General features: G+C 39.9%; 3 protein-coding genes and 2 long non-coding RNA genes across 7 annotated transcripts; 3 read left to right on the plus strand and 2 right to left on the minus strand.

Annotated features, from left to right (window-relative positions):
* The first annotated feature begins 209 nt into the window (after positions 1-209).
* LOC129596267 (zinc metalloproteinase nas-14-like) lies at positions 210-2,710 on the plus strand. Its single transcript, XM_055493501.1, has 7 exons — positions 210-381; positions 739-834; positions 1,143-1,260; positions 1,419-1,474; positions 1,556-1,603; positions 1,774-1,845; positions 2,274-2,710. Exons 1-7 carry the CDS (start codon positions 300-302, stop codon positions 2,519-2,521), a joined length of 720 nt encoding a protein of 239 aa, XP_055349476.1. The 5' UTR covers positions 210-299; the 3' UTR covers positions 2,522-2,710.
* LOC129596265 (cytochrome P450 18a1-like) lies at positions 2,445-6,209 on the minus strand. Its single transcript, XM_055493497.1, has 6 exons — positions 5,881-6,209; positions 5,563-5,781; positions 4,672-5,190; positions 4,305-4,481; positions 3,788-4,051; positions 2,445-3,668 (listed from the first exon to the last, which is right to left on the minus strand). Exons 1-6 carry the CDS (start codon positions 6,032-6,034, stop codon positions 3,490-3,492), a joined length of 1,512 nt encoding a protein of 503 aa, XP_055349472.1. The 5' UTR covers positions 6,035-6,209; the 3' UTR covers positions 2,445-3,489.
* A 309-nt stretch (positions 6,210-6,518) lies between these two features.
* On the plus strand, positions 6,519-10,183 carry LOC129596268 (uncharacterized). The gene is made up of 3 exons (XR_008691399.1): positions 6,519-7,781; positions 8,103-8,303; positions 8,469-10,183. It is a non-coding gene; the product is annotated as an uncharacterized LOC129596268 (long non-coding RNA).
* Positions 10,184-11,961: 1,778 nt separating this feature from the next.
* LOC129596266 (uncharacterized) lies at positions 11,962-15,109 on the minus strand. Of its 2 annotated transcripts, XM_055493498.1 has the most exons (8): positions 14,914-15,109; positions 14,480-14,824; positions 14,099-14,254; positions 13,866-13,934; positions 13,626-13,782; positions 13,212-13,425; positions 12,638-12,755; positions 11,962-12,350 (listed from the first exon to the last, which is right to left on the minus strand). In XM_055493498.1, the coding sequence occupies exons 1-7, from the start codon at positions 14,915-14,917 to the stop codon at positions 12,639-12,641; spliced, it is 1,062 nt and encodes a 353-aa protein (XP_055349473.1). In that variant the 5' UTR covers positions 14,918-15,109; the 3' UTR covers positions 11,962-12,350; position 12,638. The 2 variants fall into 2 exon arrangements, with proteins under 2 accessions (XP_055349473.1, XP_055349474.1); XM_055493499.1 differs by lacking the exon at positions 13,212-13,425.
* A 283-nt stretch (positions 15,110-15,392) lies between these two features.
* LOC129596219 (uncharacterized) lies at positions 15,393-18,988 on the plus strand. 2 transcript variants are annotated; one of them, XR_008691391.1, is made up of 7 exons: positions 15,393-15,899; positions 16,424-16,769; positions 17,067-17,325; positions 17,550-17,858; positions 18,025-18,168; positions 18,254-18,319; positions 18,603-18,988. It is a non-coding gene; the product is annotated as an uncharacterized LOC129596219 (long non-coding RNA). The 2 variants fall into 2 exon arrangements; XR_008691392.1 differs by having other exon boundaries at positions 17,108-17,325.
* The last annotated feature ends 466 nt before the right edge of the window (positions 18,989-19,454 follow it).

Consider the following 19,454-nt stretch of genomic DNA (forward strand, 5'->3'; position numbering starts at 1 on the left):
CGAAGGTTGGGTCAGTTTTCAAGTATTAAAGCGTAAAGTAGTGGGTAGTGTTAAATTGGTAATTCGCCGTATTAATACGTAAGATACGATCATACTACCTACAGCCAACCCATTTTTTGCAGAGTGGACTGTGAGCGGGTGCAGAGTACGGGCGATATAATCATTTGCAGTAATGCTTGGTGTTCCTTCATAAATTCGTTGCAGACTTGTAGTCGGTTTCTTCAAGATTGTCATTCGCTAATCCCCGATTTTTGTCGACTGTGTAGTCTGGCTTTGTAGCGAGTCGAAAATTTCCCAACATGTACTGCGCTATTATTTTGACCGTAGTGGTTGCATGCGTTGCCGGCCAGCGGCACGCTGATGGACCACAGTTCGAAGCCGGTACGTGTACGTTAGTTAAATGCTTACTTTTTACGTTTATTTAGGTCAAATAATATTGACGTATCTATGTCTATAAGACAAAATTATTGCCTGTTATAAGCGTTTCATAGCGTTTTTTGTTTAATTTTTATGAATTATCTAATGTCACCACGTTTACAGTTACAGATTTACCTTATCCTGGCTGCTAATGCTCCGTAATTTATTTTTTTCTCAATAAAATTAAATTTATTAGATTGCGTTTTGAACCCTACCGTGTATTGATTGCAGAATCTGAAATAGTAGGTTTCATTTACGACACCTGCTTGGTGTTCTAGTTTTGCATTAACTTGTAAGTCTCTTATGTTTCCTATATTGCAGGATTACCACTTCGACAAGTCGGAGAGAAGACTGTCCCAAAACTGTGGCCAAAAGCTAAAGTCCCGTATTCTATCTCTTCATCTATCGTCAGTGATTGTAAGCCTAATTTCTTATATCTATATTAGGAAAGTTACATATCCAGGGACAAAAATATAGAGAATACTACGTTACTAGTGAGGCAACGTACAGTTTATGCAATAACTTTTTGTTTAGGGCAATAATCGGTGACAGAATCGCTTTCGAGCAGTTGCGTACATATTTTATATTATTTAACGCACACATATGCGTATGTAAAAATAAATTACGTCATCAAAAATTGTTATCTACAGACGCATACAAGTAGTTCTATAGCCTCGCATCCCGCAATTTCCCTTGTCACTGGTCATTTCATAACTCATTTGCAGCCAAAATTCGAGCGATCCGGGAACCGATGCAGGACATCGAAGCCAACACTTGCATTAAATTTGTCAACAAACGACCGAGTGATACCGAATATATAAATATCCAGACTGACCGAGCGGCGTAAGTACAATTACTTATAATTACTTATCTAGCGGCACTGCAAGCAAATCACAGAGTTCTCGAACACATCTTATAACGTTATATATTGTACGGTAAACTTTAAGAAAATTTTCTATTATGAAAACTGGAAAGCAATTGCACTTTTCTTTTTCGGGCAGGTGTTCTGCACAGATTGGACAGCAGACAGGAATCAATCAGCTTAATCTCGCAGATTGTAAGATTTGATTGCTGTAATTGTGTACTGCGATCGTCGGCATGTTGCCGATTATTTATCAAACAAATGTTTTTTTCTTAGCATGCTATGATTATCCTACGATTGCATTACTGATCCTCCATTCTCTCGGTAAGTAAAGTTGGCAAACAGCATATAACTGTGTAAAATTAGCGAACCAAACTAATTGCGTACAAGCTGAGTCAGCTAATATACGAGTGTATTCGAAACGCATTATAGAATTTATTCAGCAGGTAAATTTATTGTCCAATGTATTTGACTTTTTTTGGTTATATATATAGGCCTTTGCAACGAGCATAACCGTGAAGACCGGGATAAATATGTGGAAATCAATATGGATAATATTCGATCGCGTACGTATAAAAAATAATTTTTTAAAGCTAACATAGGGCTCGCATGAATGGCATAATTAGCGTAGCGGATTAAATGATGGTGAGCTTTTCAATTTTTCTTACCAAAATCGTCAGCTAGTATGGAATGTTGACTTTCGTACGTCGACCTTATGATTTCTCAGTTTTTACACCGGCTATTACTCGGGCACTGCATTACACATATGTAAGTATTCTATATTTATACTCGCAATATGACGTATATATCTGGTAACAATCCAAAGGCTACAATTTGAAGGTTCTCAATGTTGCCCCTGTAAATGAAAGTTATACCAATTCTGCATAATATACGTATTGTATTCGTTTTTTCTACTACAGCGTACATTTGTTTTTGTCTAATAATATTAACAATGCATCTAGAAGTTATAAAAATTTTGTGTTTTGTTGTGTAGTACACCAACGTAAATTCGAGAAACTCACGCGCGCTCAGTGCCCGGTTCTGGATACGCCTTATGACATCAAATCTCTGACGCACTTTGATGGCAAAGCTTTCGGCACCAAGAAGGGAGCGCGTGACTGGACCATCCGTTCCCTGAAAACACCATCAGCCACCCTGGGCAACAGCCGTATCAGCGCTGGTGATTATCAGAAACTGAACAACCTGTACTGCGGCGGAAGTGGTGGACGCGGTCGTAGTTAAATCGAATTACTGTATTGTAATGGATGTCGAATTTGCAACAACCAAAAAGCACAAATTGTTTTACACAATTGTAGTGTGGCACTGATTGTTAAAATATGTTGTTTGTATGTACAATCTCGTACATTTTATTGAATGTGAACCTGAGAACGCAATACTCCTACAAAATCAATAAAGGGTCACCAGTTTTGATCGCTCTCGCAGTCTGGAATTTTTATCTTTCATCAACGACTTCATAAGGAATGGTTCGACGGGATCGATTCTCCTGCGCTAGATCAGCAAAATATTCCGCACCAAACTCATTAATATTGGGCGGCTGCTGCCGTAACACTTCCCTTGCAAATCCTTCTAGTATCTGACGAAATCCTCGAGGTATTCGAATACGTGGTCTGTCCGGGAAGATCGGTTTGATGCAGACAAGTCGTTTGATGTTTGGCGTTAAGACTTCTTGTTTGTTATCAGGATAGCAAAAGGTTACCGGATTTTGTCGAGTGTGCATGTTGACGGCAAAAACTGCATAAATTGGTAATCAAGTTATAACTGCACTCGTTGTTAGTATTTGAATTCCAAATAGCGCAAAATAATTATTCAATTCGTAACTATGCGACTACGGTACTTACCTATATCTGCAACTGCCTAATCTAGCTAGTAGCTACTCTTACAGTAAGTACTTATTATACGTATCTTACCATTCATTAATGCAGTGCCTGCTACAATCAGAACTACCGGCAATACTGTGTAAATAACTGGGAATTTATAGCGTCCAAAATTCATAAGACAGCATGATTCCTGCTCAACGTCATAATTACACCATTTTCAATGTACCAAACGTACATCATCAACTCAACTCTCTGCAGATCTAAAAATCAAAAACTTAAAACGAATAGAAGAAACACAATAACCACATTTTATCTAAAACAGCCGCACGATTTATTATAAATTTTTCGCATTTTTCGCTTATTTTGCCAAAATTACCGCTTTCGAAACATCAGTTTATACGGGCTTGGAATAAGCGTGACGCCGACGCGAACACCGGCCGAGGAGACTGTCTCGCCTTCTGGAATAACCAAATCAAACTGGTGCAGGATATTAGCAAAGATTAGGAACAGCTCCATTTGTGCCAATGATTCTCCTAAACATGCTCGCTTCCCTGAAAAAAGTCACCCCAACCATCATCACTCATTGTAAACAGAAGTACATATTGGATATTTCTATAATTTCGCATTGTATGTACACGCCATTTCGTATTAGGTATTATGCTTTTCTCACCAATCGAGAAGGGTATGACAAAAGGCGACTTGATAAATTTCCCATTTTCATCCACGAATCTTGAGGGATGAAACACATCAGGAGCGTCAAACACCGCCGCATCGCGATGTGCAGCGTACAGGTTAGAGATGACCAAGGCATTTTTTGGTATTGTAAATTTGCCGATGTGGATGGTTTCCGTGGTGCGGTGAATTGCCCCGATCGGCGCAACGGAATCTAACCGCAGAATTTCCAGAAGCGTCGCTTCCGTGAACGGTAAATGACCTGGAGCATGGGTTTAGTCGGCAAAAACCAAAATATTTTTTGTGAAAATGTATTCTATCGAATGGCGTACAATGTGCAAACCATTCCAATTGTTAAGTAATGTATGCAATAGTGTAACACGTACTGTATACAAACTGCCCTACTCGTGTACATATGTCTAAGGAGAAAAATTCTATTTTGAAAACAAATTCTGTCGGCTCACAACTAAATTATTATCAGAAAAATGGTCAGCTGACGATACATATGGACTCACTTCGATGTTCAATCCCTACAGAACCGGAACGACCGACGACTTCGTCCAATTCGGCCTGAAGACGTCTCATAACTTCGGGATTTTCCACCATGCGAAGCAATCCTAACAGCAGCGTGGAGGATGTAGTCTCCGTGCCAGCCACGAACATATTCACCACGCTAACCTGCAGCTGCTTACCTAATTCATAACAGAAAGAAATTCAACAAGCAAAATTATAGTAAGCAAAAAAAGAAACAACTTCGGAATAATTACAGTACATTACTAAATCATAAACAAGTGAGAAAATATTACTGCATATTATCATTACTGAGACGAATACTATGGCATACATAATACATCACTCTGACAAACGCAAAACTAGGCGTACTTTCGAATGTGGTTGGTATGTGCTGTTGCTTTTGGCGCTCAGCTTCGCGCAGAAATGCATTGACATAATCCGGACTGTCCAGACTTCTGGTCTTTCTCGTCTCCTGTATCATGCGTTCCACATAGTTGAAAACAAAATCCTGTTCCGCCTTCATCCGCGCGTACTTCTTCCGGAAAACCGGCAGATACTTAAGCGAGGGAAACAGCATCAGCATATTAGATTGTCCGAGGTTTTTCAGTCCTTCCTTCAGCACGCGTAATAAACCGCGAAACTCCTCATCATCGTAGGCAAAACGTCGGCCAAACATGGCAGCGCAGATAATACTGGATACCGCGTTGGTGATCACGTGCGCCGGGTCGAAGGGTTGCCCGTTCTGCGCAGCGAGAATGTCCACGATAACATCCACTTCTTCCAGAATGCGCTCTTGCAACCAGGATTTGCCCATTCCCAGATCGCGTAATGTCGACAATGCGAAACGCCGGTGCTCTTTCCATAGTTCCCCGTCGCTCATAAATAAACCTAGTTTGAAAAATCGGGTGTTTCCATGAAATGCCACAGCTGCAATTCCATGCCACACAGTAATTATGATCAATTGATCTTCACGTCTGACGCTTACTACAGCAAAATTTTGAACAGCTTTCTTGTATTTAACTTCAACTGATTTTTAAATTAAAAAATTAAGTTCAGAGAAATTTTAATTCTATTAAAGAAAACGCAGACTTCAAAAAAAAAATTCCAAAAGCAGACAGTGTTTCAACACTATATTAAAAAAATTCTACACCGAGCCGAAAATGTACAGTGTGTGGTATGCTGTACAGTAGGAACATCCTGTACGACGCTAGGCTATTACTCGTCAATGTACCAAATACTCCATTTTAATTGTAGACATACCTTTGCCTTCGGTAAATTCCTCCACCAATGTGCCTTTAACACGTCCACTACACCCATCTTGCGCAAACGCCTCCCGAATACTGCCGTAATCATTCAGCACAATGGCGAGCTTGGAAGCGAAGTACACCCGGAATACGGATCCGTACTGCTGGGCCAGTGCCATGAAGCTGATATGGCGCACCGGTCCCAGCTGCCGCAGATTGCCCACAAACGGCCATCCTGATGCAGAGACATATGCAGGTAGAGTCGTATAGACGTACGCGTCATGGGGTTCGCGAATATCGCCAGTACAGAGACGCTACTGCCGCGCTACACTACCTGAAGGTCCAGGCGGAAGATCACGGGATGCGATGCGCTGTCGCTGCCAATAGAGGAGCATCAGTACGGTTACGCCAATGGCTAGTACTGCGGCGGCATTCCCGCCGTCTTGGGGAGTCCGGGTTTGGGGACTGCTGTCAGACGTGTCAGCCATGATTCCGCTGGCAATAAGATCTGGCTGTTGCTCGAAAAACTAGTTGCTGGCGAACCCAGAGCGCTCAATAATAACCACAACTTCTGATCGTGCCGAGAATGAAGATGATCGACCGTCGCGGCCGTATGCATGCTGCATGCACTGCTGTTATTATTGTACGACATTCAGGTGCAGTAGTTATTTGTACGAACTGCTGCATACCGTATCCGACCGGTACAAAAATACGGGTGTATACGGGTGTACTGTACTTCTACTTATCTTTACTAATTTTAAAAAAGTGCAGATCGCGCATAAATAAACCTAGTTTTGAAAAATTGGTTGTTTCCATGAAATGCGACAACTAATTTAATTTTGTAACAATTTGTAACGCCGGTGTTCAATTTTGTAACTTTATAATTAATTTTAATAACGCCGGTGTTCTTTCCACAATTCCCCATCAGCCATAATTAATCCTACAAAATTTATTAAGAAAATGCATAGGCATATACGATAATTGTACATTTAGTAACAGTTAGTGTATTAATGCTTAAGTAATAAGTAAGACTTACGAGTATTATAGAGGAATCGCTGTACCGTATAAATATACAGGAATCGCTGTACAAAAAATGACCAAATAAGTATACGCCAGAATTTACGAAACATTAGTTTTTATGAGAGCATCGTTTTTTTCCCAAACAATTCAAGCCATACTTTACCAGTTTTACATACGGAGAATGTGGGAATATTGCACTGCAGCGATGATACTGAGACAATCAGCATATGACGTGCATAATATCATTTTCCCGTCAAAAAGTGAGCATTTTCGCCCGTCAAAAAACTGAAAAAAGCTCGCAAGCATTTCCGCCCGGCAAATGTGCTCACAGCGTGAATTGTGCACATGTTAACATTCTTGCCGGCTATATATGTAGATCATTATATACAACTTGCTAACTATTATTTCTTTTCGACAAAGTTCTTTTATACGAGTGCAATGTTTTATTTCAAATTTCTGCTGCTTCTGCAGTCCGCGGACGACAATCCGTGGATGCGGAATACTGATCAACGATAAAAATTGCGCAAGTTTCCACCCTTGTAATACGTAAACCAATACAAACCACACTTAAGTTATTCATCGATATAATCGCTTTAAAATCGTTTTTTAAAAATAAGTTTGAAAGGATTCGGATTAATAGTTACTGCAACATGGACGTTCGACGACGATACACTTCCGCCTTCTGGAATAATTAAATCGAACTTATGCAAGATATTGGTAAATATTAAGAACAGTTCCATTTGTGCCAGTGATTCTCCTAAACATGCGCGCTTCCCTGTAATAAAAAAAACAGAGACCGTAGAATAACGAACTATGCAATTTTTATAAGTACACGTAGCATTGCATTGCGGTAACAAAAATCAGACCGTTCGCCACAGGCTACGCCCGCTTTTATCAAATATACATATAAAAATGTTACAAGTACGAGTAAGTATTCTGTAAAGCCATTATTAGCCATACCGACAGAGAAAGGTATAACATAAGGCGATTTGACGAATTTTCCATTGCTATCCAAAAATCGGGATGGGTCAAAAACATCAGGTGCCTTAAAGATATTAGGATTGCGGTGTGCAGCATAAAGATTGGAGATGACCAGTGTATTTTTTGGCAAGGTGTAATTATCTAACTGGATTGGTTCCGTTGTGCGATGAAACACGCCAATGGGCGCTACTGACTCCATCCGCAATAGTTCCAGCAGCGTCGCTTCCGTAAACGGTAACTGACCTATACAAGATTTGACTATACTTGAACATTATGTTAAAATTAATAATTTTAAAATACGAATTAAAAGCAACTAGGCACTGTATTTACTTGTATTATATCTATACATTATACTCTTGTTATCTTATACGTCATATGTTGTACGTACGCCGGTGCACCAGTGCATGTAAGCAACCATGCACCGGACCCGTTGTAGTTTCTTAACAAAATAATGGTAAAATAAATAAATATCCGCAAAGCGTACTTTACTATGGCGGTAATCTTTATCAGTTTGAAATCTGCAGAAGTATTGATTACTGCGACTATTTTTTGAAGTAATCCGACCGGACGTACCGCGGTGTTCTATCCGGACGGATGCGGATTGGCCAACTACATTGTCCAACTCTGATTGAATTCGCCTCATAATTTCTGGATTTTGTACCATATGCAGAAATCCCAACAGCAGGGTGGATGAAGTGGTTTCCGTGCCGGCCACGAACATGTTGGCTACGCTGACCTTTAGTTGCTTCGCTATAAGTGCATATGATAATAAGCATACTTTAATTTTATCGCGACGCTATGAAAATTTTTTTACGTAACAACCACTCCACACTGCCTTATAGTATTAATTTATTAGATTGCTTTTATTACGTTTACGATGCTTATATTTCGCTATATATATTTATTTTTTTATTGTCGCAGGGCACCAACATAATGTAATTACGAAGAACTACCTTCAAAGGTTGTTTGGACTTTTTTCTCCTTATGCCGATCGGATTCTCTGAGAAAAGCGTTAACATAATCCGGACTGTCGATGCCGCGTGTTTTACTAGTCTCTTGTATCATTTTTTCCATATGATCAAAGAAGAAATCATCTTCCGCTTTCATACGCAGGTAGCCTTTACGGAAGAAGGGCAAATGTTTCAGCGATGGAAACAGTACCAATAGGTTGGATTGGCCGAATTGTTTAATACTCTCTCGCAGGACATGCAGAAGTCCGCGGAATTCTTCATCATCGTACGCGAAGCGTTTACCAAACACCGCGGCACAGATTATATTGGAGACTGCGTTGGTAATTAAATGTGTCGGGTCGAATGGCTGTTCCTGCTGATCGGTAAGTGTTTTCGCCACCACTTCCACTTCATCGAGAATCTGATCTTGTAGCCAGGATTTGCCCATCCCCAGATCGCGCAGAGTGGACAAGGCGAAACGCCGGTGTTCTTTCCACAATTCCCCATCGGCCATAATTAATCCTACAAAATTAATTATGAAAATGCATAGCGCATCTAATCGTAAATATGTACCATAGCGTAGCATATACGATAATTGTACATTAAGTAACAGTTAGTGTATTAATGCTTAAGTAATAAAACATATTCAAATATTTCGCTAATTATAATGTGACTGCATTCTCATACGGCTAAAAATAAATTCATGACAAAATGTAGTTGTAGCAAATAGAAACATGCAGCACTCTTTTTGCATTATATGTATGTACAGAGTACCAGTCTACCAGTAAAAATTTTCCTAGCTGAAATTATACTCCACACTTGCCTTTTCCGTCGGTGAATTCATCGATAATCGTTCCTTTAATTCTCCCTGAACATCCATCTTGAGCGTAGGCTTTTTTAATGCTCTCATAATCATTGAGTACGACGCACAGATCCGAAGCAAAATAAATGCGAAATATTGGTCCGTATTTCTCCGCCATCTTCATTAAGGTGACATGAGGGATCATTCCTAACTGCGGTAGATTGCCCAAAATGGGCCAAGCTGCAAAAAAAATTTCAATTAAAACTAAAATGTTTGCGATTTATATTTACTGTATGTATTGATGTATCAAATGCAATACACTCTGACTTCACAATGAAAAGAATTTCTGCAGATATACTGTGTTTTTAATTCGTAAGCACCGGTCCATGTATTGGATTGCATGGATACGGTAAGTGTGTATCGTACACAATTGCACATTATAGTATCACCAATCATGTATAATTTATAATCATGTATAATGTATAATTATTATGTTATCATGTATAATTTATTATCATGTATAATGTATAATTCCAAAAAAGCTTCTATCCCTATCATTTACATTAAAGTATATTATTAAGCATAACCGCGTGCTTACCAGGGGGACCCGGAGGAAGATTTCGAAGGGAACTACTAAACCGGTACCATAAAGCCAGAAGCAGTGGAATAGCGATGGCCAAAACTAACGTAGCGTTTATACCCGGCTGCTCGGATGTCGTCGTTGTCGGATCGGAACTCACATTGATTTTTGTCATTTCTGATACCTGCTAACAATTTTCTGCATGCAAAACTGGTCAAGACCAACGTACAATAGTCAATTAAATGGTTGAGTAACTGCAAAACAACTGCAGCTAAGTTGTAAAACTCAAAAGGCGGCTCGCGACGCAGGTCCAGGGTAGAAGTACTTCACTTGTTGCTTATGGTAAATTACTTTGCCCACGTTTCTATAATCAGTATGTCATGCCTATCTTGGGAATTCGGTGCGCAGTACAAATACCTTACTTGTTAGTTATCACAGTTTATCTTGAAATGGCCAGATAATGACATAACAATAACACTTAAAGACGTTAATTATTCGCAAATCCGGGATTAAAAACAGAAGCGTGCCGTAGCAGCAGAACTGCACGTGCCATATAAATACAGAGTACTGTATTTCCCAGTACATTATTTCCCAGTCTTCCCAGTTGTACTACACCAACTGGGAAGACTACACCTTAACTATAGTTTCACCTTCGCCCCAGGCAGACAGTTCGATACCTGTAGTTTTACTTTCACAATATTACATACGCGGTTCTTCGGCAGCTGACAAAATTTGACTAACCTGTTGCACTCATACCGCATATAATGTACCATACGCTTAACTGTGAATTCAGCCTGTGATGCAATAAGAGCAAAATTGCTTATGATAATTATGCAGTGTAACATACTTGATCATGACGTACAGTATCTATATTCAACACTGCATAATGTTGTTTTTATCGAGCTTTGCCGATACCGATAGTTCCCATCCGATTGCTAAAGCAATCTACGTAGTTGTTATAATCTACACGCGCCTTAGTTATCTACTCTATCCTATTATTGTCAGAACTGAACGCTCAACAATTGCCAATGAACAAGAGGCACAATGGAGGCAACCGAAAGATCAAGCAACTATAAACAATAAGAATTTAATAACTTCGAATTGCGGTATACAAGAAAGAATGGATCGGGTAGAAAACTAGCGCCTTCAAATTTGTTGTGCAGAGACAGCAGAGTAAGTAAGTAATTAAAAAACATCCTACAATTCTGTCAGATGATTCCGCTTTTTAAATTGCTCAGTATTACGGTGCAAACAAGTACGAGTACTATTGTCCTGTCATCCCTCATCTGTTTTGGTACTTCAGTTTGTACTTGTACTGCGGTACTTATTAAAGTCATTAATTTAGTGTTCAACCAATACTATTCCTGCTCATGGTACATCTCCAGCTGTCTGCCAGCAGTAACATTATTCATTAATTACAAAATAGTCTGAAAAAGCCAGTAAGATATCACCCGGCCTTGTCCGGCAAGTATGCATGCAGTGTGACCATGTATTGCAGCTTATAAGTGGTGTCACTTTTAACCACTTGTTGAACACACGGCAAATCCACTTATTTGTCGACAGCAAATCCACTTATTTTATTCGTATAATTAAATATTCCGAGAAGACCAATAATATATTTACTAGACAAAAATACAAATGCCACCGATACACGATAAACAAACATACGATAGTCTGATCTGAAGGTATGCAAAAGCAGTCTCGAGTGTAAACACTTTTTTAACTACACCCAACTCATGGCCCGGCACTGATGCTTGGAATGTATAAAAAAATTCCTCAATAAACGAATAACGACCACCTGGAAGATTCTGAACACCTAATATCGATGCTTCCGTTAACAACACCAGTTGGATAAACGAACCTAACGGGGTATTCACACCACTTCGAAAAAGACCTCCCATCAAGTCCGTAAACTCAAGGAACTTCTAAGCACCACAAAGGACGCCGGTGAAATGCTGCATATTTATTTAATACGAGATCTGACCCTGGTGCTCCAATCCCAAAATTTTTAAGAATTCAGAAAGTACCACAGGGGATTAATGCAAACTGGACTCAAGAGTCTCGTTTTCCACCCACGCAGGATCAATCAGAATAATTTTAATACCATTGCTTGGAAACAACACTTCTCTCGTAACATTTTTTTAACAAGTGAAATGCAAAATCTGATGTCAGCAGAAGCACTGTAAAGAGGGAGTGCAACACAGAATTCAGAATCCACAAACAATCTGGGCATATAATAACAAAAAAAGAACCAAGTTTTAGCAGCAAAAAAAAGGAAACAGAAGTCCAGGATCATAATAATGCAATCGACAAACTGTGTCAAAAGTAGCTGATTTTACCACAACTGCCAACTAACCCATACAATGAAAACGCGACGTCGATGAGCGATCCATCCATTAAAGGCGATATAAATTCCGGTAAATCCGAAACGCTAATGGAGTACCTGATGATTATCATCCACAAATTGACAGCTGAAAAGCAAAATTTTACCATTACAACAGATTCAAATACATATTTTCCTACACTGAAAAAGAAACAGTCATGGTCGTGTCCACTATTTAGCAAAAACTGCTTCGTTTGCTGCTGGACTGATGAGAACCAAACAAACTTGCACAAAACGCGAACAAACATTGCAGGAACTTGAACGAAGTGGAAATAAGCGACGAAAATACGATTTAGCAACGTTTACCGTTTGCAACTAGAAGTTCCCGTTTCAGATAGGAACGAACGATTATTTTTTAGGGCAAGTCAATCTCACCTTATTTTTTATAAGTTTCCTGTTTCAGAAAAGCCGTAGGCTTTTCATTAGTGGCCTTCGTGGATGTCCCAGTCGATACATCGAATCCCAGAATCGCGGATTCTTTTCCAGGTAAAACCTATAAAAAGCGAAAGTCTGGAAACATTTTTGGATGTGTTATAAAGCTCGCAGGCTGCTTCTAGCATACTAAATCTGTACTAAATAAATAAAATATTTATAATTTATTGGCAACCAAATAACAAAAATGCAAGCGCTGGTGCACTACTCGATAGTAAAATTTTAAACATTAACAACCAAATTCTGTCGTCTCTCGGGTTAAAAGGTAAAGTACAGTACGAGTACTCAAAAGTGCCGTAGCATTTCTTTTAACAACAGCAAGACTAAAAGGCTGCTTGTAAAAAGCAGTAGAACGCGTTTCGCCAGTCTAATCCCGAATTTTGCGACCTATAAAATGTACCAGTTCACTTGAAACCACAAAGTAATGCAAACACCAGTCTTGACCAAAAGAGCAATCTGCCCTTCCCGGTACGGTCACGACAGACAGTAGGGCGAACCAGCACTGAATGGGACTTACGTCTGGAAAAAAAACCCCCGCTCGCTCATCAAGAACCATCCCCTTGAATCCTTTAACAATCCCCTCAATGTTTTCCGTAGTAAAAATAGTATCATTGGTCAGCTGATTACGCGGATCTTCACAAGGTCGATTACGCCAGTATTCACCAGACCGACCACATTCTAAATCATCATAAGTCCATTTGCGATGAGCTTCACAGTGTGTTGAATTTAATCTGGGAAAAAAACGAGAACACTGGCAAATCAGCTCGCTCTAAGCGCAAAATCTCTTAAAGCGGCGAAGTAAATTAGAAATAATCGATGTGAATCAAAACGAAAATAAGGTCACGGGCAAAATTTTTTTTAAATATATACGTATTGCATAAAGTATTTTAAGTATGTACGACAATAATAAACGAAATCTGTAAATTGTTACATTTTATTTTCGATGTCCAAGAGAAACGCGTCAGGAATTTTCTCCGCATGACCAAACAGACAGAACCACCACCGCTGTCGATCTGCTACTAAAGTAGTATCCCAACTGCACAGGACGCGGTGTTCCTGTAGACATCCAACTAAACGGCTGGGATAAACTGCAAAAAATACAACAAAATAAGGCAATATACCAGACTGTCAGATAATAACCTAGTCAATAAATTTTGTAACAAGTACTTACATGCTGACGGGTATCTCGACTGGTCACGTACGACAATACAAATCAAATGATATCCAAAACAATGGTTCCCTATATTAAAGTAAAAACCATCAATTTCATTCAATGCAGAAAGGTTAACTGCGAAAAATACTGGTGAAAAGCAACTATGTGTTAAATGCCGAGATTAGCTGTAAATAAAATTAAAAGTCGGGAAACGATACTGCAGAATTGAGATTCTAATGACACGTACTGACCTTTCCCTTGGCTACCGTCACCACGTACACGTGAACTGACGGGAATCGGAACGTTCCCTTTTGTTTTGGGACCTGTTGTGGTGGGTTTCTTCCGAAGATCATCACGCTCCGTTGGCCGTTCTGGAGGAACGTAGTTCACTGGTCGTGGGCGAGATTCTATAACAGAAAACATTAATAAAATTCGATTAGCGCAAGTGTAGAACTCTAGCCCTTTTGATAAAGATTAAATGCTAAGATTTACAATTACACTAACTATTCAATTTACATTATTCAATTAAATCATTATTTAAATGCTAAGAATATTCAGTTAAATAATGAAAAATTTCTAGTGTTGATTGCCGAGGTGGAAACGAAAGTACAATTGAAATTCTAGTGGCTGACCTTGCCCTTCTCCGCTTTCTCCTCCGCGTGCTGGCCGCTCCCCACGGTCGCCATCTCCTCCCCGGGGCGGTCGCTCGCTACGGTCGTCATGCTCGTTGTGGCCCGAACGGAAATCACTCCGATCCTCATCACGGTTGCCACGGAAACCACCCTGTTCGCGATCTCCCCGATTCTGCTGGCGACCGCCGCGGTCCTCTGAATTTCTTTCGAAACGGGATCCCCCGCCCCGATTACCATCGTCCCGATTGCCAAAACGGCTGCGCGGCTGATCCGATCGATTGTCATCCGCATCGCCTCCGCCTTCCGCTGTGGTGTCCGACGACCCAACGCGAGATCCGAATCTACCTAAAAAAGTGAAACCAAATCATCGTTACTTTTGACAACTGCCGAAATGAGCAATGTGTTCATTGTATATGGGTCCTTCGTTCGTATACTCATGTTTGCGCTCCGGAGAGTAAAACTGCAAAATGATGATCACTTAATTGATTGAATAATCTGTATTGCACAAAAGAGCAGATAGAACTGTAGAGCACACAGAAAACTGAAATATAAAAAGTGGGGACTTCCGTGTTTGGGAAATCAAGAGATCAACAACCGGAGCTGAAAAACGAAAAACGAAATTCTGACAAAGCAAAATTTTCGAACCGAAAGGGCACCGCTGTCAGTTGGCCAGTCTTTCCACTCTACTCTTGTCGAACTCGAGATCGATATCGAGTCGTCTACGTACAGCAATTATTAGAAGCGCGCCACACTACTGCTCAGCAAACTAAACGAATCTTTTCGTGGCGCGCCCTGGAAAAGCCCTGTTAACGAAGCCGAATGCCGATTTGCCCAGTGAGTGGAATGGGCTTTGCTATTCGACGTCAGTCGCGTCACCGTGGAAAAAATGCTTGGCAGCTCGGCAGACACCAGCTTCCTCTTATCTATTCGATCTCCTTTGTCTGCACTTCTCACTATCTCACTGTTTGCTTTTAGAGCTTTTTAGAGCTTCATTCTTCAAGTTTTTTCTCCCAGGTTCGGAATCGAAAAGTGTGTGCGTTTTCGAAGAAATTTTGTTATCATGATATCATTTATCTAAATTCGTGGCTTTACGCAACTTTTGTCAGGATTTGAGCATAGCTTGGTTTGTGCAGTTGGTACGATGCCTGTACAGCTGCGCCATGTTTCGGAGTTGGACAACAAGCGGTTTCTGGAGAATCTGCCCATTGCACCTCGACAACGGGAAGACGACGAACGGACGAAGGATTACGATCCAGGGCACCGTTTTGTCACCAATGGCGCCAAACGATCCAACGGGACCGGGTCATCGACGCCGAAAGGCGGCTATGCGCGTTTCATCGCGCTTACGGTGGAAAACGAGTGCCGACGCGGCGTGCGACCAGAGGATTACGGGAATGCCAGATATGGCAAAATGTGGCAAGTGGGTGATTCTATTGTATTTGCACTTCTACACATTACAACACATAGTCTCTATGCTGTACCTAATTAAAATTAAAATTTGATAAGAAGCATCGTAAGGTTAGCGAAATTTTGCCCCATGCTGGTGTTTTTTTCGGATATTTCGGTGAGTTTTGTCAGTTCATTACGAGATTGCTACTTTAATAGAAGTTATATCTATATTTATACGTTAAATTGTACTTGTTTTAGGAGTTTACTGCTTCTACACTACTGTACTAGCTAAATTCTACTTATATTTGAAGTTACTACTTGAATTCTCGTTGAAGGATTGCTGATTGTTGAATGTTTTTGTTGTGTTTTACTGTCCGAAAAATATTTACGTACCGGTTGTACCACTGCAGTCTTTATAATAATTTCCATTCGGCTAATTTTTGCTGTGAAATTTAAATTTTGGTATACTTCCATTTGTATTGTTGTTCCGTTTTGGTTAGCGTGCGTTTTGTACTTAAAATCACTGATTTTAAATAACCCGTTTGACAAATGCAGGGAATGAAGAGTGAAGAACGGGCAAAACTTAATTGCCACTCACCGGAAGATAGCGACACCGAGGATTTACCGGAAAGAAAGCCCGAAGAGATCCTTGCTGAAAATGTAGCAAAATGCGATGCTTTGGACGAGGTGCGAATGAAGGTCGGTCTGAAGGGGATGTCGGATCTGGACGCGATGGAGCTGTTCCACCCGTCTGCGCCGTCGGAACTACCGTATATTCGAGGCCGTTTTGCTGCGGAGGATGTGGGGACACTGCGAACGCTGTACATTCTTGAGCAAGCGGAGCAGAGGAATACGGAGGAAAAATGGATGGATCAGCTGGCGGAGCGATATTTACCGCACAGTAATGAACCGAAGATTTTACGTACATTTTGTAACTTATCAATACTTATTAATTTATTTTGGCGTTTTTCATTTGGTTTAATACGATTATCTTCCCGTTAACTTGCTATTCATAAACTAGTTATTCGTATTCTGAAGTTAAAATTTCGGAATTTTAGACGGAAAATAATTATTTAATGCGAATATGGTATTGTAGACTGCAGTGTCGAGCTCAAGTTTTTTACTTGTGTTCTATAAATTTGTGGTAGTTTAATCACTTTAATTTGTATTAATATTACTTGTGTATTTTTGGTTTTAGATTTCCTTTCTCAGTGTATTTTCATGTATTCCTTTGAGCAGTGACCCCAACCCTGTGAGGTGTGTGCATAATCCTCTGGAATTTTACTTGACTTCGTTTTCTCTGCAAAACGGATTGGATGATTGGGCCTATCATTCGTTTGTGCTGGCCGGCGACGCACTGGATTGGATGGCTTATCAAAAGAACAAAGACAACACACTGAAGGCGGATGAATTTAAACGGGCAGTCGAAAAGGCTAGTGAAGCCGCTTGGAAACAGGGTAGATAGTAGAGTCGAGTATACGAACAAGAATAGACAGTAAACATTTGGGAGTAAAATACAGTACCATGAATAGTTGTTAGGTGTTTTCAGTTTTTTTGTGAGTAACCGTTGCATTTAAGTCACATAAACTTTTTTTATTGAGTTGATTCAGTTTTTCGAAGAATATAAGAGGTTAGTGTGTTGTTTGTTGACTTTAATTCATTCATTTTTTTATTGACACAGCGCATTTTCACCATAACATCCTCTACGAAGGTTTCATTCCGTTTCATCCACGGTATGAACTGGACTGCATCGAACTGGATCGACAGTACGATGGTTGGGACATCGCCGCTCTCAAGAGCATAAATCGCAGCTGCAATTACGTAGAGATGTTCCAGACCATTACAGACTTATTACGCGACAGTGTCGGAACCGATGATGTGCCACCGTTAATTTTTACGTTACTAAAAGACTGTGAGATGGTGAAGGAGTGTTTTGTATGGCTGCGTGAAAGAGCTGTAGAACAAGCAGAGGACAGTAACATTCAGACAGGTACGTTTGTCACAAGTCAACGTAGCCTGGATTATTTCAGCAACGATAATTTTGGTTTATCTGAGGCTTATATTTCGAGAAATCGTACTCAATTCTGTAATGTATGTATCAAAATATCGCTAAATGAGTTACTGGAAGAAAAATTAATTAAGTCACGAGATTTTAGATGTCATATTGGATTCGCCATTGGTGTGTTCTCTGGAAAATCTACTGTGGCATATCTTTGGCTTACTCGGTATATCGTGTGACGGAAGACGATCGAAGAGGGATTGAATGCTGAGAACCTCAAGGAAACCTTTGGACTGCAACGGTGCGCCTTTAATTGAGCCAACACTAAGAAATGCCAATTAATTTAGATTCTCATCATTCTGCATAGGTATTTCTGCTTTTTATAGGTGCGCTTACCACGAAACTCGCCCTCCTGAAATTGTTTGTGCGCGTTCCAAGGCGCTGCTCACTGTGTAAGCAGAGTATCTGAGTATCTAGTTAATTATTGTTGTACATAACGTATCGACTTTTTACGTTCTAGAAAACACCGTGTATATCAATCTTTTCATAGTGTCAAAAATGCCGAAGGAATGCATCCATACTTTAATTTTTGATTCGACAATATACAGTTTATGAATTAAGTATGCCAGCTTAACCAAAATACAAAGTACAATATATTATGTAAACCATTAAACATAGTTTGGCTTGAGGATAGTATTATTGTACATTTTTACGCAGTCAGCGTCTTGTCTTTAGATTCAACGTGTTCCAGCTGATGAAGGACCAAGCAGGAATTAAGCTGTCTGCAAAACATCGTCCGGCGGATGTAGATGACGAGTGCAAGGAAGATATGGACGAAGTTAGTTCAGAAAGTGAAACATTGAGTCTAATTTTGCATGTTTGACGACATGGTGCTGTCGATTTCTGTCCTTGATGTCATTATAGCTTACTTCTTATGCTTTGTACAGTATTACGTAGTTATATTATTAAGGCTACTCTTTTGTTTCGATTGGTTTACATTCTTGTGTTATCCACATTTGCCACACTGTGATAACGTTCTTACGATCTCGCTATCGTTTTCTGTATTTTTGAAAGTCAGCCGACTTTGTAAACGTGAATCGTAACTGATTATGAAGTGAAGAAACCTGTATGAATAATAATAAATATTTTTTCGTAAGAATGCGTGCTTAAATTCGAATTCCGGCTTCCCTACAATGTCATGTACTCTGTAGTCTGTACTTTGTAACACGGATGGTGAGAATATTTTAGTGGCGCAGTTGAGTGAAATTCGATAAACAGATTCGTGAACAACAGAATGTTTTTTCTATTTTTGTTATTTCAAATACTCGTATTGGTACAAAATGGACTGCGATCGTACCGGTATAAATGCAATTTGTGCACCACAATGTGGTTCATCCAAAACGCACTGGTGGCTGTTCTTACACCAGACGCCAACGCGGTGTTCACTATTCAGTAAATCACGTTAGCATACCATAACGACTAAGAAACAAATAAGTTCCCACAGGGAATTAAAAGAAAACCTGTTACGATGTTACGGCTTGTTGGTTCGCAAGTCATTCGATTGATGAAGAAAGTCATTTCTACGTG

This window comes from Paramacrobiotus metropolitanus, unplaced genomic scaffold (assembly GCF_019649055.1).
Source record: "Paramacrobiotus metropolitanus isolate TYO unplaced genomic scaffold, Prichtersi_v1.0 Parri_scaffold0000087, whole genome shotgun sequence".
Classification (NCBI taxonomy): domain Eukaryota; kingdom Metazoa; phylum Tardigrada; class Eutardigrada; order Parachela; family Macrobiotidae; genus Paramacrobiotus; species Paramacrobiotus metropolitanus.